At 39.1% G+C, this 20681-nt stretch overlaps 1 protein-coding gene across 9 annotated transcripts in view; it reads right to left on the bottom strand.

The window, feature by feature from the left end:
* Positions 1–20681, bottom strand: part of LOC135596706 (uncharacterized) — a 48097-nt gene that overhangs the window by 25311 nt on the left and 2105 nt on the right. For all 9 annotated transcript variants that reach the window (XR_010481014.1, XR_010481013.1, XM_065088788.1 and 6 more), the window contains 11 exons: positions 20206–20359; positions 19967–20104; positions 12903–12984; positions 9573–9838; positions 9350–9463; positions 8554–8807; positions 4870–5103; positions 4630–4785; positions 2156–2293; positions 1786–2025; positions 1522–1646 (listed from right to left, as the gene is read on the bottom strand). Coding sequence is in view for 7 of the 9 variants with exons in the window: in XM_065088788.1 (XP_064944860.1) it covers positions 1522–1646; positions 1786–2025; positions 2156–2293; positions 4630–4785; positions 4870–5103; positions 8554–8807; positions 9350–9463; positions 9573–9838; positions 12903–12984; positions 19967–20104; positions 20206–20359 (1901 nt within the window). In the remaining 2 variants the exon portion in view is untranslated. The remainder of the gene's footprint in view (positions 1–1521; positions 1647–1785; positions 2026–2155; positions 2294–4629; positions 4786–4869; positions 5104–8553; positions 8808–9349; positions 9464–9572; positions 9839–12902; positions 12985–19966; positions 20105–20205; positions 20360–20681) is intronic.

The following is a 20681-nucleotide window of genomic DNA, read 5'->3' as shown; positions in this document are numbered from 1 at the left end:
ATACAACCATCTAAACAGTAAGGTCGACCAAGATTATCGGGGTGTTGGCCGCCATCCCATCGATGGTTTTTCCTCCGAGTGAGCACAGCTCAAACTCCAACTCTTGTTGCTCTTCACCTGACTCTTTGGCACCAACCATAAGATTATTGATTTGATACCACTAATCCGTATGGGGTTCCAGTTCGACAATATGTTAATCCACTACCACCTCTTGGATAGAAAGTTTTGGCAGAGGAGAAAGATATCGCCAGGGAACAAGCATAAAATCAAAAGAAACCTCTATTGCTTGTATCAGATCGTTGCTCTAATACCACCTAATCTGTATGGGGTTCAAGTTCAACAATTCATTGATCCAATACCACCTCTCGGATGGAAAGTTTTGGCAAAGGAGAAAGATATCGCTAGGGAACAAGCATAAAATCAAAAGAAACCTCTATTGCTTGTAAATTGAAGTGCCAACTACAAGGGGCTAAGCAACAAAATTAGAGCAATAAAAGGCTTCTTACAACTGGATGAAGCTTCGATGAAGAACTTCAGCTGCTGAAACTCAAGGAAAAAGGGTTACAACCGTAAGAAGTCGATAGCACCTACTCTGTTTTTTTCTACTTTTGCTCTCGGTTGGTAGACTTCCTTAGGCTGGCTGGTTTTATAGGTAGAGGGGTACCCAAGAGTCTTCCTTGAGGACTTGGAGAGTCTTAACGCCCTTAAGACTTGGAGAGTATTAATGCCTTTAGGACTTGCTTGGGTTGGCACTCCTAGTTGTCTTCCCAATTGGCCGCATGCTACTCTAATTCAACCCAAGACTTCAATTATTTTGACAGCATGATTAAATGAAATCTTGAATATCAATTCAAGATTGTTGAATCAAAAACTTGAAAAATAAATTCACTATTGAAGAGTATAATAAACTTAAAAAGATCCTAAAAGTTGGTACAATCTACTCAATAACCATATTCAGAAAGTAAAGGAATTGTGGGACCTCATACTGGCAGGTCATATGATACATAACATAGTAGGTGTTCTCCCTAGATATGGTACAGAGGCATACATTCTTGAAACCTGATATAAGATCTTATTCAAGGAAACCAATGAAACGAAGCTAAAAACATATGATGTCGAACTGCTACTAGAAATGCTAATGCTAATACATATAGCCATCAGTATCATTGATCGGCTCCATGTACTGATACAACTAATCTATTGTTGAAATTTTCAAAATACATGCTCCAAGTTTTCTGCTTAGTTGATGTTCTTAAATTGTCTTCATAGTGCTTTAGATAAATCTAGTAATCACCTCCAACGATGTTGTTAAGGAGACATGTCCAACAATATTAAGATATATGTACCAGATACTAGACTAATCTGATCAAGAAAAAAAATGCAAACAAGAAAAAGAAAGCAAGAATACTCTAGTTTAGATGATCAAGCAGACCACTTAAGAAGTCTGCATTAACTTTTGCAAATGTGTTCACAAAGAATGACAATTTCCAGCAAACATGTACAAGTAAGCTGAAGCATTACCTTTCCACAATATCAACAAATACACTTCTGAGAGTTGAATCAGAAAATAAGGAGTCTGCAGAGTTTAAGTGACCCTTTGAAATGACATTAAGAGGAATTGACAGCAGAGAGTCCAGGCAAACCCACTAAATCAAAGAATCAGTAAGATCCCACTCAGAATGCCCAATATGTCATAAGAAACTATAAATGTTTGCATCAGATATAAAAAAAGACAAAATATCATAAAGTTGCATACAAACAAAAGAAAACACAGACCAATAATACCTTCCAATTCATTAAAACTGCTCGTCGGCTTCGTGTCAATTGACCATTAGCAAGCAGATTGTTAGTACTGTGGAGGAAGTTAAGAACCAAAGGATCTAACAAATGTGTCACTTCATTTGGCAACCATGTCTTGTTATATTCCATCACAAAATCCAAATGGGAATTAGTGAAAGTGGTAGAAAAGGCTTTGAAGACGCTTGCTAATGCTTCATGCATAGCTAAACAAATTTCTGCTCCAGCCTACATTTGGAGAAGAATTTCAATGTAATGTTCATAATCAGTGAGCACCACCTTCCAGAAAGGTAAGTTGGTAAAATTCAATTAATACTTTTAAAAGTCAAACAAATATTCTGCATGCAAGTAAACATGCCTCTGAGTCATATGTAGAAGACCGGATAGCTTTCCAAGAAAAGTTCCATAAAAAAATAAATGAAGAATCAGAAATTTTGCCTCTTGCCATATCATTACACCATGTTGAAATAGAAGCAACGGTCCTGATAGAGAAAATCTGTTCATACAGAAGCAACAAGATCAAAAGCAACTAAAAAGAATTAGTATGCAAGTATAATATGAAATTATGTTATTTGAGATAATATAAAAACACATGCCGGATACAAGTACAAGAACCAATAGAAAGGCAGATAAAAATAAATAAATGACACCAGAACTACATATACTCGTCCCTTAAATAGTAAAGAGGTTCACACATTAAGCTGTTCTAGAAATTCATCCATGTCACATATTCCTTCAATCTAAAAAAATATAAGTTTCACAGAGTGAATAAGTTTGATAGCCTGGGCCAAAAGTTTGATGTAGCCTACGAAATAACAGCATGAGTCCATACAGATTTTTAATTAGAAGCTGCTGTGGTGTTTCTCAGTATGCCTTGCTTGACTCCAGCAATGGTCTATGAACTAAGATGCCTTCACTAACTAAATGTAGGGGTGACAATTACAAAAGATCATGTGCGACACACAGATCACGGGTCCAAAGTGGTCATCTCTTAAAAATAGGGATGAGGTCTTATAAATTAAGAGTCCAAATAAAAAATATAGGTATGGAAATAAAGTTTAGTATAACAAAAATAAATAGATAAAAATAGTCATATAATTTTTTTTATCTTTTAGCTAATAATATTATATTTTAATAATTAGTTTACAATTCATTTGACAACTTCTTATTTTATTTTAAAACTAACAAGATTTATTGAATAAATTTAATCTATTTAGATATCTCTTGTCTTTCTTCCTGTTTCTTTCTCTTCTCTTCTCTTCTCTTCTCCTCATTTCTTTTCTTTCTTGTTTTTATCTTCTCATTTGTTCTTGCTATTTTATAATCAAAATGTATCCATCCAAGAATCCTTTACATCAGATCTTTCTGGCAAAATAAGATCTTGCAGCTCACTCTATTTATGTCATACAATACTCTCCATTTCTTTGGTAGGTGAAAGCTCGAAGTGTACATGGAAAACCCCCACCACCTATAACCTCAGGTTCATGTCACTTGTCGAAACTGGCTTCCAAACATGAACAAAACTCTTAAGCACAAATTATTAGTAATAGGTGACCAAAGAAATTATATGGATTTTTTAAAATTTCCCCAGCATCACAATCTTCCCTTGCTAAATCCTACCATCTTCATGATGGTACTATATTTAGCATAAAATACTATTTGAAAAATCTCATTGTAAATGCAGATAAACCCCAAAGACTGCAATCTCAATATGCATGAGTAAATACATCTTGAAAAATCTTAGCTCTCTTAAGAGCCTAAAGATATCTTTCGTTGATACCTTTATAATGATCCAAACATAATATGTTCAACAAATGACTTGTATATAGAGACTTACTGATGACTCAAAATATGTAAATCCAAGTTCTCAATAATAAACAACTAAATTCATATATAATAGTTTATCTTTACCTAGTATCTTGTTGCCTAAAATAACAAGTTGTAGTAGTCCAAAGCACTAGATAAGTCAGAGCTGTTCATGGTGCAATGGCAAGGACACTATCACCTGAAAGTGGTGTGCCCTTGATGCCCCAATAATTTCCATATCTAGAAATTAGGAAGCACTGGACAGGCATAAGTGTTGGTAATGGTATCTTCGTCTTAAGCATTAACGGAAGCCACTCTGTACAAGTTATTCAGCTAGTAGGTAGCAATATTGATCATTACTTATGCCTAAGCCTAGAAGGGGTAAAGGTTTTTTTTCTCCCAGGCAATCCCCTAGTTGCTATTAGTATTACCTTACATTGAATGCATCCAGTCAAATTGAACAAATATATAGTGTCATATATATTCTAATATGTTTTCAGTTGCTATGCCATAGCCTTCTAGAAATATCAAAATACGACACCTGATAGCTAAACCATAAATACAATCAGATAATTATCTTAGCATACGCTAGTGCTAATTTTGATGAGATTCTAAATTTATCTGCTCCTCTAGACAACTTACATTCTACATAAGAAAAGACCAATTTTGTCAATATTGTTAGTTGCCCTCAAGTTCCCTCATGTACATTTCAAGCTCTTATAATGCCATTACCAACAGCATATTGTATTATTTTATGTATTCATATGAACTGATCCAGAGATAATACCTTTGTGAATAGTATTATGTGATATCATTATAAACAAAAATTTTATCATAATATTAGTATATGTCATTGGTATAAATATCACTTTGTACTAGCTTAGCTGCATAAGCATTCCACCTAGGCCTATAGGCTGATTGGTCACCACCAAGGATCATGTAGCCATTTACATTATTCAACAGACATCAATGTCTAAGTATATCATAGTACAAGGATTGCAACCAAATGTATCCAAAAACACTTACAGCTTGCAGAACCCTAGAAATCATTACAGATGGTAATCGCCTCTGACTTGGACCTCCAAGCTTCCCTTTGACAGAGAAAGGTAATTGCATGTCTTTCACTACAGGATGTGACCAGAATGTTGGTGATACTAACTTAGCATAAGAGACAAGTTCTTCCTACAAAACAATTTACAAAGCACCTTCCATTAGAATCCAAAGATAAGATAAGAAAACTACTGACTGGAGGCTTGGCAACTTTACCAATAAAGGAAGAAATGTTTCAGTGGATTTGTCACATATGGAAATCATCAATGAAGAGAAATGATCCAATATTCCAGAATCTATTTGAAATCTAGCTGTGGAGGAATATCCAGTGTCCCTACGTCCAACTTGAAGCTCTTCAACCAAGGCAAAAATGAGAATAAGAAACTTGATAGGAACCCATTCCTTACATGAGTCCCACTTGCAAAGACAACTGCTGCACTTTTGTAGAAACTGCAAGAATCAAAGGTAAGCACCTCACAGACTATCAATCTACCGATGTTCCTATGTTTGTTGTCGAATAACAACAGAAATCAAACAGCATATACCAAAATAATAGTGACAAATTGCATGTAGTAGGAGAATAGTTGTAGCTCAAGTTCAGGAGCAGGATCCAAATGGAGGATCTCAACAAAGTTTCTAGAAGTTAAGATGCAACTGGAGCAATGAACTATGAAACTATTTCTGATGGCAGGGGATAATAGATTAATGTCTTGTGAACACAAGCCGATGCCTCTTGTAACAATAAACAAATAGAAATCCATATTGCTTTCAGCATCAAACAAGGAAAAACCAAGAGTATCATATATAAACCTATATTTTTGAAGCTAATATGCAAGACAAGCAAAGGAAAGAATCTATAATAATTGATAGTTATACACATGCTGTCAACCTTTTACTAGTAACAGTTCAGAAATATAAATTATTTCCATAAATAAAACCAGCATCAGACCCAGCATGAAGTTAGAAAGCTCAACAAGAAAATTGAAGATGAAAACTTAAGTTATAAAAGTAAAATTAATGGTAAACGATTGCAAGAACTTCTTGCTAAGTTGGCACCATGGGATCATAGAATGAACTCACATTGTAGAAAACAAAAAATATCACCCAACCCACTATCAATCAAATATTTCTGTTCTTCTCACATTGAATATGGACATGAGTGTGGCTCATACAGCACATGAAAAAAGCAAAAAAAATCATAACCTATATGTCAATTTTTCATTTATATGAAAAGTATTATCCTGATTAAAATTTCAGAGAGAAGAAAATAATATTTCCTAAAGGCGATCTATTCATAAACAGTCTCATGCTTCTAACGATTGACAACCCATATAATATAGACAGCAGAAAACACCCACTGCTTACTAAATTGGATTCTCATATACTCTTGGCAAGATCAGATTCCTGTTATCCGTCAACCTCCTCCTCTTTGTTATAAATAATGAACGTGTCCATTAAATTGCCCTTCAAATTTCTTGGCTTTCCCTAATATGCTTGCAGTGATCTAAGATGGTAGAAACTAAAATGAAATGTTCAGGATGACAAAGGATTAAAAAAATCATAAAATTCCAATATCATACCATAAACTAGGGACTAGGACTGATAAGGATGCAATCCCATGATCATTTGGTGAAACCTAGGAGAAAAGGAGATCTTGGCCAACAGCTTGAACCTCGTGCAGGTTCAAAAGAAGTGCCAACAGAGCAACTGCACCAAACGAACATACCACTCCAACATGAAATTAAACTGTATTTCAAGCATTTTGCAATCACAACCAACACTACTGGTAATCTAAAAGTGCTCCAATTTTGGTCATTACAAATGTCAAATCATCAGTATGCTGTCAAGACCAATCTCATAGCCTAAGAGGCTCTCACATCCAACACCCTTGATAGTTGATGCAACAAGTTGTACCTTCGAAAAGTTCATGTCATAGACAATCAAAATTAAGGTTTCAAATATCAATCTGGTACCAAAATGGTTCTTGGGTAGACCAGTGCAGTAACGGTAATGCCCCCATGCCAACTGCCAACTGCCAACTTCTAACTGCTAGGAATCTAGCCATGGGTAGTAGCAATCTGCTTAAAAGGTACACACATCAAACACTCTTGATAGTTGATTCGACAAATTATACCTTCAAAAAAGGTCATCTTATAGACAATAAAAACTAAGGTTCCAAATCTCAATCTGATACCATATGGTCCTTGTGTAGACCATGCAGTTAGGGTAATGCCCCTATGCCAACTGCCAACTGGTAGGAATCTAGCTATGGACGGAGAGTAGAATCGAACAAAAGAGAAAGAGAAGAGGGGAAAAGGAGGACAAAGAAAAAGAAGAGGAAGAGGAGGATGCAGTGGTGACATAGCAAGGAGGCAAAGGAGAAGAAAGAGCTAAAGAGAGAAAAAGAGGCAGAGCAACAGAAAGAGGAAGGAGAAAAAAGAATTGACAATTGTGATAGTTATCACAAATTTAGAAGAGAAAGATAATAGTAGCGGAGCTAACTGCTTGATACCTTCAGTTTTGATTTTACCACCACATAAGTCAGGTATGGAAAACTTATCAGACAATACAGCCTATAACAGATTGCTCTAGGTGAACCATGTCCCGGTTGATGGTAGGACATAAATACCAGCTAGTACTGATTGGTATGGACAGTTTTTTAAACCATGGTCAAAACTAAAGAAGCTGGTTGCTCTAATAACCAAGTTCTTCAAGACAATAAAGACTACAATTCATAGTTGAATATCTAATACCAAAAATAAAATAAAAATATTATATGTTCTTAAGCAAAGTTTAAAATTTTGGTGTAATGTCCTACTGGTAAATAACTAGACCAGCATGAAACTAGTATGACCGACCAACATATTGATACACAGCATGGATTGGTACCTTCCAAACAAAGAGAATAAGTGAGAGAAGAGAGAAGAGGAAAAAGAGAACTGATGACGAGCGAGGAAAAGGTGGAGGAGAAAAGGAGGCTGAGGAAGACAAGTTGACATGGAGAAGGATGTAAGAGGCATAACAAAGGATCGAGGTGAAGGCGTCTGTGATGACCTGGCAACATAGCGAGCAACACATGTGAGGTGGCGGAGCAGCCATAGCAAAGCGCTAAGGTGATGGCGGTAATGAAGTGGTGAGAAAACGAAGCAAAATTAGTGAAGCAACAAGATAGCGGAGTGGTGATAGCAACAAGAATGTGGAGCTAGGGTAGTGACACAGTAGAATGATGACGAGGCAACAGAGTAATGGCGATGAGGCAATGGGGAGGATGTGAGAGATACAAAGAGTGAAAGAAAGGAATAGAGAGGAGGCGCATACAAGGAAAGCTAAAAAAGAAAATACAAAGATAACTATCAAAACCAGTCAAAATAATTTTAAAAATGATATGGAAACTGTGGTAAGCTTATCACTCAGTAACATACCAAGCAACAACCCAATTCGATAGGGTTACTGGCTTTCTAGTCAATATGGATTCATCCAACTGGACTTTTTATTCTTGCTCTCAAGTAACAAAGATTGTATCCATTGCTTCATCTTGGCTTGGGCCTAGAAAATGATCGAATTTCCTATGCTTTCGAAAGATAGATAAGAATAAGAACTATGATCATAAAACTAATGATATTGAAAACCCTTTTGGGAATTGTTACCAGCATAGTTGTAACAAATTCCTTGTGGTAATAACAGAATCAAAAGCAACTGCAGTATGCTAAGACATGTTGTCTTCCTCACAAAATATGAAACTGAATAACATGATATATCACAAGAAATTACAAAAAAAGCAAGGAACAGAGTAGATAATTGAAACTTCCAATATATTTATTAATGAAAAAAGTATTTAGATGCACAAAAGAAACCAGAATAATTATAGACTGGTAAAAAATGTCAAGAAAGAAAGCAAACCATGAATACAGCTTCCATATGTTTCTCCTCTGTGATTACAAGGAAAAGCACTCTTGCCCACCTTTGTGCCTCTCTTCCCCATAAATCTACATCTTCATCATCAAAAGCAACTGAGGCAGATGTCTGTGTCTGCATGATGAAGCTTGAAGGAAAGTTGATAAGATTATTCAGAACATGTAAATGGGCATCACTAGAATGTAAGTTGGTACCACCAGATTGCATAAGCCATTGTCGCACCATCACTCTTAGGGATCCTACATGATAGAAAAAACTTAAGTACCCTGTAAAAGTACCCAGCAACCTAGATAAGATCCCTATGAATGGATGCAAAGAGAAAAATGGAACCAACCATAACAACAAAGTGAACCATGTAACTGATAACCACCATGAACAAGAACAGAACAGCCAGGGTAAATACGTATGAGCTTTACAAAGAAAATGCATCTAAGATTCAAGAAACCAAGAAGAGGACACCAAAGGATCAAAATAAAAGGCCTGGAAAAACAAAGGTTTACATAAAGCACCAACATGGTCTTCTCTCGATGGATGTATAATGTATGTCCCAAGAAATGATCTTCAAAAAAGGATATGAACAAACAACATCGAACAAAGAAACAAAAATGGTAAATATAACCAAATTTTAGGAACAAGAAATTGAATTCTGGACATGTCAACAAACACAAAAATAAATAAACCACAAATATGAATTTGAATACTTAATTTAATGACCTTAAAGAAGAACTAGACAACTAGTTACAGCATAAATATACAATTCCAAGTTGATGAGAACTTGTACCAGAATGATCAGTGAACTCTCGAGGCACCGTTGATATAAAATGCAGCAGCAGATCAAGTTGAACCTCCACAATGTTTATCAGCGATGATGCAGCTTTTAGAACATGTGCACAAACTGAACAACAAAGCAAGAAAGATATATAAATATTATGGCTCTACAAATATTCTCTTAAATCTATGACATCTAATTCAACACTGACATTAAGCTATGTAGGATCGCAGACCTTTAAGACGATAGTTTGGATTGAAATGTTGTTTACTCCTCTCAATAATAATTCCCAGAGAGTCCAACAAATCAGCAGAACTGCAGGGCAAAAACCCACTTTGAGTAGATTTTAGTTCTGCATCCAAGCATAGTCGACTTCCACTGTGTGTATCAGAATGACAAGCAGCTGAAGCCATACACAAGGCAAGAGCCATTAGCCCAGCTCGTCCAAATGAATCAGATAACAAAACAGAAGCCAAAATCCGAACAAATGCAGCACGGTCACTGTAATAAAATAAAAGAAATATCAGTAGTCAGATTGCAAGTAATTTCATAACTACAAAAGAGCACAGAAAATATTAAAATGGTTAACTTAAAGCATAAGGCAAATGACAGCATTCACAAATGCACAATGAAAACGAAAACTGACATGACCAAAACCCTTATCACCTTCCTCGACTAAGAAATTAAAGGTGGCATAATTTGTATCTCATAGTGAAATTGATGTTAGTTGTAAAATAATAATCAATGACCAAGTTCTACACCTTCAGTCTTTTTTTTTTCCGTAGGAGCAACCCACATCGCAAAAAGAACTCTCAACCAATAAAAGAGTCATAAAAGTTGCTCTTAGTTTTGACTAACCAAATCAACCTGAGTAAGAAACAACCACTGGGCAATGACAAGCAACTGATTCTCGTTGTAGAGCAGTTTATGTTGCCTACCTACATAGTTGTGATGGTCCCAGCAACATCAACAAACACATCCGCCATAGAAGAAAGGGATGCCCAGGTCAGCTACTAACAACCTCAAATGCATGTGCATATTTGACATGGCTCACAGAGGGATATCTACAATGTGAGTCCAATCAGTGATTTAAAAAGCCGCTTAGGCGCTCGCCTAGGCGCTCAGGCGAGGCGAGGCGAGGCCCGAGCGCCTCGCTAATCTCTCAGGCGACGTGCTTCAAACAGGCACTGCCTAGGCGCTCGCCCGAGCCCAAGCGTTGTGTCACGAACAGTTGTCGCGCACCCGCAACAACTCCGTTCAACGAACCGTTTGTCGCTCACACCTACATGTACAGCAGCTTGACAGCATGTTTTGTCTTGGTTTTGGGTCATTTTGCTTGTAAAAATGTAATAATGTGAAACAAGCTGTAGCGTTACAAAACGACCGCTCACCGAACCGAGCAAAACAGCCCCAAAACAGCCCAAAACAGCTCCGTTTTCGTGTGCCGCGGGCTGATTTTTGGAATCTGCCTCCGCTCACCAAAACGTCAGCCATCTCAGCCCCTTGGAACCCCCCGGGTGGCACAGGGCTGGATGGGGCTTCGTTATAGTATCGGGCGTTGAACACTCCTTCGCAAGTTCGCACGTTGCCTTGACGGGAACTTGTTGTCGCGCCCGGGACTCAGTGAGCAATTGTTTGTGGGTTTACAGCTATTCGTTCAACCTTCAAAAAGCCCTTGTTTTTGCCCTCTCCCTCTTTTCTCTTGTGCACGCAAGGCGCTCGCTGAATTGCTTGTAAAGCTTCTTTTCGCGAGACGTCGGGACTTGTTCGTTGCTCGTTCTTTCGAACTAATCAACTTTCTCTTTTACAGGTCCTTCGGGACCTGTGAGAGGTTGCAAGTGGGCTGATCTTTGCGGAGCAATATCGCAAGGGCGAAGCGCGACTTAGGCAACGCAAGCTAAGTTCGCGTCTTAGCCGCAAGGGTGCCTCACGCCTTAGGCAATTCCAGCTAAGGCCGTGATAGCTGGGCGCTTCGGGCGAGCGCCCGGGTTAACCAAGGCGATCGAACCAGGATTTTAGGTCTGGTTCGGTCCCGGTTCGGTCTATGATGGTTAGTTGGTTCAATCGAACCAACTAAAATCGATATAAGAGAGAACCCAACCCTAAACCTCGCCGCTGCCGCTCCCGATCCCGATCTCGCTGCTCGCAAACGCTTCCGTTGTCGACGCTCACCACTGTCACCGCTCCCGCTGCCGCTGCTCGCCGCTGTCGCTGCTCACAAACGTTGCCTCTGTCACCGCTCGCGCCTCCCGTTGCTCGCCGCTGTCGCTGCTCGCAAACGCTGCCTCTATCGCCGCTCCTGCTCCCACTGCCACTGCTCGCCGCTGTCGCTGCTCACAAACGTTGCCGCTGTCGCCGCTCGCGCCTCCCGCTGCCGCTACTCACCGCTGTCGATGTCTCTTTCGTCGCTCACGCCTCCCACTGCTCGCCGATGCCATTGCCGCTCGCCACTCGCCGTTGTCGCTTCCTCTTTTCTCAGTCAGTAGGCTCAACAACCCTTTACACTTCCTTTTAACAGTATACGTATATTGTATACTGTTAATACTACTAAGTTTATTTAAAATAATTAATTTTCAATATTGTTAATAGATTAATAATATATTATTTTGATTTTAATACTGTTAATTTTTATTTATTTGAAATTATTGTTAGGTTTCTTAATACTGTTAATTTTATATCTTAGATTTTCTTAATTTAATAGCATATTTGTATTTAAAATTTTAAATAATTATATTTATTAATTATATTATATATTTTTATATTTTTGCGCCTCGCTTCGCTCGGGCGAGCGCCTAGCACCTCGGACGTTTTTGGACCTTGACGCCTTTTGGCGTCTAAGGCTTTTTAAATCACTGAGTCCAATACTAAAGCCCTCAGCTCCCAGAAGATGCCAGATTCATCTATGACTAAAACAAAGCAGAATGTGCCCATATCCAACCAGTCAATTGATTCTATACCAGTTCCAAATAAGTGAAGTAGCCTGGTTAATTCTAGGCCACTTTTGACTAGTTCTCAACTAATCTCAACCGTGATTAGTTAGGTCCTGACCTGGTTCAGATCAAGCACAAGTCATTGCAGTCAGCACTAATCAATCTTACACTAATTCTGAGTTTTGCCAATTACTATCCCACATTTATAACTGGGTTTTAACTCTCAATCATTGATACTGCCAATACAAGTATGCTTTTAAAAAAAATTAGTTTCTAAGATTGGATCCTAAAAGTAAACATAACTTCAGTGGTGTTGCAGCTTGCAACTAGTGGTTGTTGTAGTTGGTTTGCAAAAGAAGCAAATTCTATACGGAGCAGATACTCGAGACACCAAGCCTGATGGTCCTTGGGTGGCTTAGTACGTACCTGAATTACATTTTTTCAACATTCACAATCAAAAAGAAAATTTGATGTGCATAAACCATTAAAGAATATAACTCGAGTAACAACAGCAAGGACAACAACCAATCCACGCACTCGGAACTAACAAACAGCTCAGTTGGCAAGGCAATATCATAAGCACCATATATACTTTTATCCATAGATATATCTTCAACAAGAAAACAAATAATCACCTCAATGTCCACTGACGTGAAAATTCATGGTAGAATTTCATACCATGTTCTATTGTCTTTGAAGTGTACACTCCCTTTATACCTGCAATAAAGTAAACAAAAGTTTAAACATTCAAGTTATATGTAAGCAGAAGAAACTGTTAAGAATATAGTGCAAGTATCATCATTATTTGTAATGGTGGATGTCATAGCTATCATTATAATCATTAGTAAGGTATGCAATCTCAATGGTACCAATGCACTGGTTAATGGGCCGATCAGTACAGTACCAGTCCATACCGGTGTACCAAGTCAGTCCAATCCAAAATTTTGGATTATATACTTAATTACGGTACTTATTTGATTCTAATTTCTTCCCATTTATGGTTATATACAATCAAATCAAGATCTTTTGGAAAAATGAGACAGATTATTGAAAATCCCTCATCTAGAGAGGCAATACAAACTGAGACTTTCTTTGATGGAGAGTTGAGACTTGCTATTGCATTGATAACCGATTTAACTTCGATGTCACTGAAGCCTTCATGTCTAGCTTACAGAAAGCCTTCCCTGATGAATCAAATTAGATGATTATTAAATGAATTAGGTCTACAAAATACCAAATGAGATGTAAAACAAAGAGAAATGCATGCCCAAATTAGGACCGGTACAAGTCCACTATCGAGACCCTTGTGGTGCTCCTTCCACCAAGATGAACGACATGACTCAATGACCAACAGTGAAAGAGGAGAAATGAGTGAGGGGGTGTTTAAGTATACTCCCAACTACCCCCCAACCAACATCCAAATGTTGAACTGGGTCATTTGGCCCAAATCCAACCATTATTGATTGGTGTCAATACCGGTCGATAATAGAAAATTTCCTATCGATAAGATCAGTAAACCAAGTATACAGAGTGGTACACCGACACAGGGTATGAATCGATCCAAATTGGCTTGGTCTGTGTCTTGGCGGTCGGTCAAACTAGTAACTAAAATTACCAATAACTAAAACTACCACTAAGTTCATACAGCACCGATCAAAATTGAAATCATTGATCATTAAAATGATCTTTGTATAAAGTTTGTTACTTTGGATGCACAAATAACGAGGACATGGTCAACAATGCTATAACCTGGCCTTTTTGTTTTGCAATCCAATGAAGCTAATGAGTACACGAGCTACCCTAGTCACTCGAGTGGGGCAAGGCGAGGTCGACAACTTGTTATCAGTAGCCCGCCCCCCACTTTCTTCCACCTCATGCTTCGCCACTGAATCGCAAGCTCTCCACCTGATAGTTGACATCACAAAGCCCCCATTGCACTCACCAGACAACCTATTCTCAGTTCCCCTATCATGAGTTATAGCACCCCTCTCCGACTGCCGCCTCCTCTTCACGATAGCATCTTCCTCTACTCCTCTCTGCTTTTGGATTTTGTTGCCTTTGAATTCAAAGGGGCTTCAGTGCTCTTCTTCGCCACTGCATCTCTCCTCCTCGTTGGCTTTACAGTCCACCGAAATACCTCACTCTTGATTTTTATCTCTCCATTAATTCTTGTTAATAATAGTTAACTCTTGTCAATAAGAGTAATGTTAGATCTTGTTAACAATAGTTTATGAATTGTAATGATTACTAGATTTTCATTGCAGTTTTAGAATCTTGAATCATGACAACCATAGGTAATATCTCACATTTTTTATGATTATCCTTATCCTTGATGATTGTCACTATATTAGTTTTATTTTAATGGATTTATTTTCTGATTATATTTTTTATAATTTTATATTGGCTATAGGCTCACTTCCTTCGAGTGAACACCTAGCACCTCAGGCATTTTGGCCCAACACCTTTGACAATACAATGCAGCCACTACATACCACGAATAATAATTGTTGCAAAATTTCATCATCATCCATTAAATTAAATAATTTTATAGATTGTAAATGCTAATAAGACACGTTTATTACTAACTGTTTTAGTAGTTCTTTCAACTAAAAGAGTCATACTGATTCAGTGCTAAATATCACAAATTTCAAAGACTTGATTAGAAGGTTCTCATTTGGGCATTATTGTAACTTATACTTTCATTTTATGATACTAATAATAACAGCATAGATGAAATGAAACTCAAAGTGACTGACTTCAATAATTATTAAATCAACTTAGCAATTATGAGCACCACTATAGACAAATTATAGTAAATATCAAGAAATTCACAAACAGCACAGTATTTTTCACAATGTAATAAAAAATGATCCATGCTAGTCACCATTTTGCTTTGGCCCAGGTATGGAACAATGGGTAACGACCAAACCTTACGGATATGATACAACATAAAAGAAAGTATATGGACATGGGGATATGAATTTGAAGTTTTGTATTTAAGATCTATATGGTTGACTAGTTAAGTGTCATCTCAAAATATTATCATTATGTATCTAGTATTTTAAAAAATGTAAGATTTAAAACTATCTTCTATTTTTGTAAGAATTTAATTATCTATATAACTACGTTTAAGATAATGGTTTTATTGCTAAATGAACAAATAATTATATTAAAAGTTTTGGTTTGTTAAATTCTTACCTTCTTTTTTCTTTTTTCCCAATTATTTCTTTATTTTTCCTCTTCTCCTCTCTCTCCTCTGATCTTCTCACAAGTGAACAACCAAGATCCGAGCAATTACAATGTAAAATATTTAGAAAGCTCATTGTAGGAAATTATACCAATTCTTTAACTAAGATTTCAAATCTGGGATTCACATACAATCTTGGGGCTCATGGAAGGAAACCATACCCATTGGTTAACTAGGATTTCAAATCTGGGATGCAAATACAATCTTTGTATCCCACACGCAGGTGCACATGAGACCAAGGTTGGGTGGAGCGGTGTGGCCAAGATGAAGTGGCAATGGTGATGACATGCCATGACAACGGCATAGCAGTGATGCTAATAAGACAACAACAGCATGGAAACAGAGGCATTTTTCTCCCTTTTTGCCTCCTCTTTTTGTCTTCTTCTCTAAGTGGAGTCAACGTACACCTCTTTCTTTTTCCCTTCCTATCGATTAGCTAGGAGTCAGTTAAATCATCAACAATCAACCCAAATCAGCCAAATTTGACAAAGTATCAATCAATTTCCAATGATCTAGTCATTTTGATCAAGTTGGGCACCTTCCATTCCAGTAACCATGGCATGTCTTGTCGATATGGGTGTAGTTGGTGGAGCAAACAAGTTTGAGAATCAGAGCCGGTGTTGTCAAAGGCACTAGGCATGGAGAAGGAAGAAGAGGAGAGGGATGGGGAGAGCTAGGTTGCTGCATAGAGGCGGAGAGGAGGGGGAAGGGGCCAGCGGATTGTCACGGACTTAGCTAGTTTTGCCCAAATCGTGTAGCACCCTTGCGTATCCATCCGCAAAGGTCAGTCTCCCCGAAACCTCCCATGATCCCTTAGGACCTATCAAAGAGAAAACAGGTTAGAGAAAGCGCCTCACTCGGGATCCACAAGCAAACATTTCATGAAACACTTCATAAACAATGCAAATTACAAACAGACTTTACAAGCTTTGAACAGTTGCACAACAAAAGGTCAAAATGGTCCACTACAGACTGAAAATCTTTCACAAGTGTCCACATGACACAACCTTTATTTACAAGCATAAAGCGGTCACCAAACCCAACTAAAATGGGACTATTAAGCATTCGACCGTCCCTCTACATGTTGTGGAAAGCATGAACATACTAAAAGACACGGACATACATAAGCATTACATCAAACATCCTGTTTAGAAGTTTGTCCGTGATATTCTCCCCCACTTATTCCTTTGACGTCCTCGTCGAAGCCTTTGCCGACAATGCAACTCCTCGCCTTTGCTGAGTCTTCAATATTCTGCTCCAGCTGCAATACGCCTCTTGGCTCTCAACTGCTCTCCGCTGCTGTTTTTGAGTAGTTGAACCTTTAATCCGCCATGCTACTTCAACTCGCCAATGACTCTAACTCTAATATGGGGTTGGCTGAGTTGTATTGATCTCTGTCGGTTCCTACGGATCCTCCAGATGAAGGAAAAAACCATCCTTACTATGCGCCAGTCTCTCAAATGCCTCATGCTGCTTGAACTGGGTGGATGCTTGTTGGAGCCTTAACGAGCATCGCCTCGCAAACTTTTGAAGTTTTGGGTCCTTCCTCCACAAAATTTGTCCATTGACTCTTCTTTCACTTAGTTGTCACTTCCAAGTAGATTCGCATCACTTCCGCTTTCGATTAGCCTTCTATTGGAAAATAAAGCGGATAATCTACTCTTAGTAACACTGATCACCATTGGTGAGGATTCGACAACTATTGTCTTCTAATATCTTCGAAGGGTCTTTGAACCTATGCAGAGCTCCTCTACTGGATAGATAAGAGGATTGGGGTGCTCGGTTTCGCCCATTCTCTTAAGAGTTGATAAGGCAATGGTTACTTGACTTCGCTCGCCTCCTCAAGGGTTGTACTCCATGCATCAAGCTGGTTACTGGCTTTCGCCTGCTCTTTGCTTACACTTCTGAAGCACTCGAAGTGTTTGCAATCCATGCATTGAGTTAGCTACTGTGATTCACCTTCTCAATACCATCAAACTTCTGGAATGCGGGAAGTTTTCACCCCAACTTGGAGTAATTCTCTAATAGATTTGGTCGCCTCTGGGATTGTACCGTTTTCTCCATCAACCCTGCCGTCTACTCCACTGAGTAGCAAAGGTACAGCACCGCGTACTGCCTGCTTCGTTCCTTGGTCGTGTACTCTTGCATGACCCGAAGTCCTTCACTTTCGGCTATCTTAATGAGAAGCTCATTGACACCGATCTTACAAAGTTCCTTGGCCTCTGCCCTTCAGCCTTGTCTCAGTACTTGGAGTTTGCCTCTGCATGCTCCACTTCCTCGGCCCCTTTCACGACCAAGCGCTCTCCCTCCATGAGAGCAAGGGATCAATGACTTTCACGGAAGTCCCGCCTCTGCGGTACAATGGCGCTGCCATACCCATGGCCCTACTATCCATCGACTCGCATCTGCATCTCTTTTCTTCACGATCAGTAGATGTCTCTGTGACACTCCTCCGAGTCCACCTCCATTCTAACTGATGCTTGATTTTGGGTAGCTAAGTCCCTCTGGACTCATCGTCGCTTCCTCACCCTTTTCGACCCCATGCTTCAACACCTCTATGTTCTCCAAGCAACTCCCTTTGGTTGATGGAAAGACAGACTGCAACTCCCATGCATGGCCTCTGCCATCACGTTATAGGGTTTGCACAGATTCTATTCTCCTTAACTTATTTGGTAGCAACGTTCGCTTACTTGACCTTGTCCTCTGACTTGCCGGGCTCCCTTAAGCGAATATGGGCTCTGGAGCAATCCAACTCTCCAGCTGCTTTGATCATACCTCTGCATGATCAAGTCCCTCTCATAGGACTCACTGGTACTTGCATTCAAACTTTTCTCTCGGTGGAACACAGTCCTCATATGTTGATAACCAAGGCTTTCATCTGATGCAAGATTCGATGCACGCAAGGAAGACCCGCCTCTACAATACCATGGCCTTCACTCCTTGAATCCATAGCCCTTCTTGCCGTCGTGTTGTTCACCGAAGTGGAGCTTCCAGTAGCTCCTGATCATACCTCCGTATAATATAGTCCCTCACGGAACTATGTCGTATGTATTGCCACGAACTGTTCCACCACGATCAGTTTTCGTGTTATCGCGTGCGAAAACAGCCCCAAAACAGCTTCATTTTCGCGTGCCACGGGCTGATTTCTGCAACCCGCTGCTGCACACAAAACGTCAACCATCTCAGCACCCTGGAACCCCCCAGGTGGCACAGGGCTGGATGGGGCTTCGGTATAGTGTCGGGCGTTGAACAACCTTTCGCAAGTTCGCACGTTACCTTGACAGGAACTTGTTGTCGCACCCGGTGGTGAGTAGCTGTTCGTTCAACCTTCTAAAGTCCTTGTTTTCCCCCTCTCCCTCTTTTCTCTTGTGCACGCAAGGTGCTCGCTGAATTGTTTGTAAAGCTTCCCCTTTTCGCCAAACGTCGAGACTTGTCTGTCGCTCGTTCTTCGAACTAATCAACTTTCTCTTTTGCAGGTCCTTTGGGACCTGCGAGAGGTTACAAGTGGGCTGATCTTTGCGGACGCAAATCGCAAGGGCGAAGCGCGACTGCGGCAACACAAGCTAAGTACGCGTCTTTGCCGCAATGGTGCCTCGCGACTTAAGCAACGCAAGCTAAGTTCGCGTCTTGACCGCAAGGGTGCCTCACGCCTTAGGCAATTCCAGCTAAGGCCGTGACAAGATGGTGGCGACCAAGGAAGGGAGAAGAGGGGTGGGGGCAATGGCAGTTGTGACTTGGGAAGGGAGAAGGCAGGTAGTAGGCACTACCTGAGAGGGCGGCTAAAGAAGGGAGACAGGAGGCAGCGAGTGTTGCCTACAACAGCAACCATTGGGAAAGGAAGAAGAGGAGAAAGGGGAGAGAGAGAGAGAGGTACTGTTAGCCCTCGAGGGCTGTTGATTGTTGGTTGTTGACAGGGAGGAGAGGCGCTCACTAGTCATCAATCATGACATGGGTTTTGATGCAAAGAAACGGGGGAAGGGGGTTGTCATGCGAGTGGTAAGAGGGGCCTTTAGATTTAGGTTTTTTGGACTTAATCAAATCAGACCAAATGGATTGAACCTAAGTCGAGCCAAAATTTGATTCAATCCTAAGAATTGATCAGTTTCGTATAGGCAACCTAGGCAGCACCCAAGCTCAAGTACCTCACTTGGGTCATCTTTAGGCACTTGGGTCATGTCTCGCTTTGCTCGAGTGCCTAAGTGAATGCTTAATAACTACACTGATTATAGTTTAATTATTTATGCACAATATATAAAATACTAAATATAATTATGGTGGTATATCCAATTAAAGTGCCATGCAAAGAATGAGCCATGAAAACAATGAATAACAAAAGAGCAATGAGATTAAGATAATGTATTATAACAACAATGTACATAAAAAACAACCATAACTTACAAGTGGATAATACAATTATCTATTATATTCAGCTAATCCAACTATAAGACTAACCAAAGTCTTTGTGGTGCACAACATCATTCAGAGCTTGTGTAAGGGGTCCAAGAACAAAGCTTGTAGGAATTTTTTGTGCATAGGTTCCAAGATTCTCCCAATCGATGCACAAGAATGAGTCCATAATTAGACTTCGAACTGAAAAACAAAAGAAAAAAATGAAAAGTGTAAAGTTCATAATGGCTAGATTTCAGAGAACAGGTTATACATTATAGAGTTCAAGAAAATGTAGCAGTAACCTTGAGGGTTTTCATGACAAAAACCACGCTCCCAGAGTACTGCTAGCCAACTGAAAATTGTTTCTAGATTTTCCATTTGGGATTCATAGACTTCACAAGAAAACAATTTTGAAGACGAACTAATAAGTAGTCTAGACTGAAACAACAAAGACACCTGAAAGGAACAAGCAGTTCTTGAAACCACCTAAAACAACAATGTGCTTATGCATGTACAACCAAGAGAAGCTAAGAATTTTGGATGCTATATATAGCCTATAATGCTGATACAAAATTCATAAGTCACTGGAAGAAATAACTTCAAGCAATATCCTTCTTTTACCTTCACATGCAAATAAATGAATAAATCATAAAAGTGTAATAACCAGTTAGACTTATCTACATAGATATCTGTATTTTTTTGTATACAATAACTTTTAACTTTTGTATCAAACCAAATGCAGCAAGTGTTGTACTAATTAACAATAGCGATAACTTGC

The sequence above is a fragment of the Musa acuminata genome, chromosome BXJ1-11 (assembly GCF_036884655.1).
Source record: "Musa acuminata AAA Group cultivar baxijiao chromosome BXJ1-11, Cavendish_Baxijiao_AAA, whole genome shotgun sequence".
Lineage (NCBI taxonomy): Eukaryota > Viridiplantae > Streptophyta > Magnoliopsida > Zingiberales > Musaceae > Musa > Musa acuminata.
This window is presented reverse-complemented; position numbering and strand designations above follow the sequence as displayed.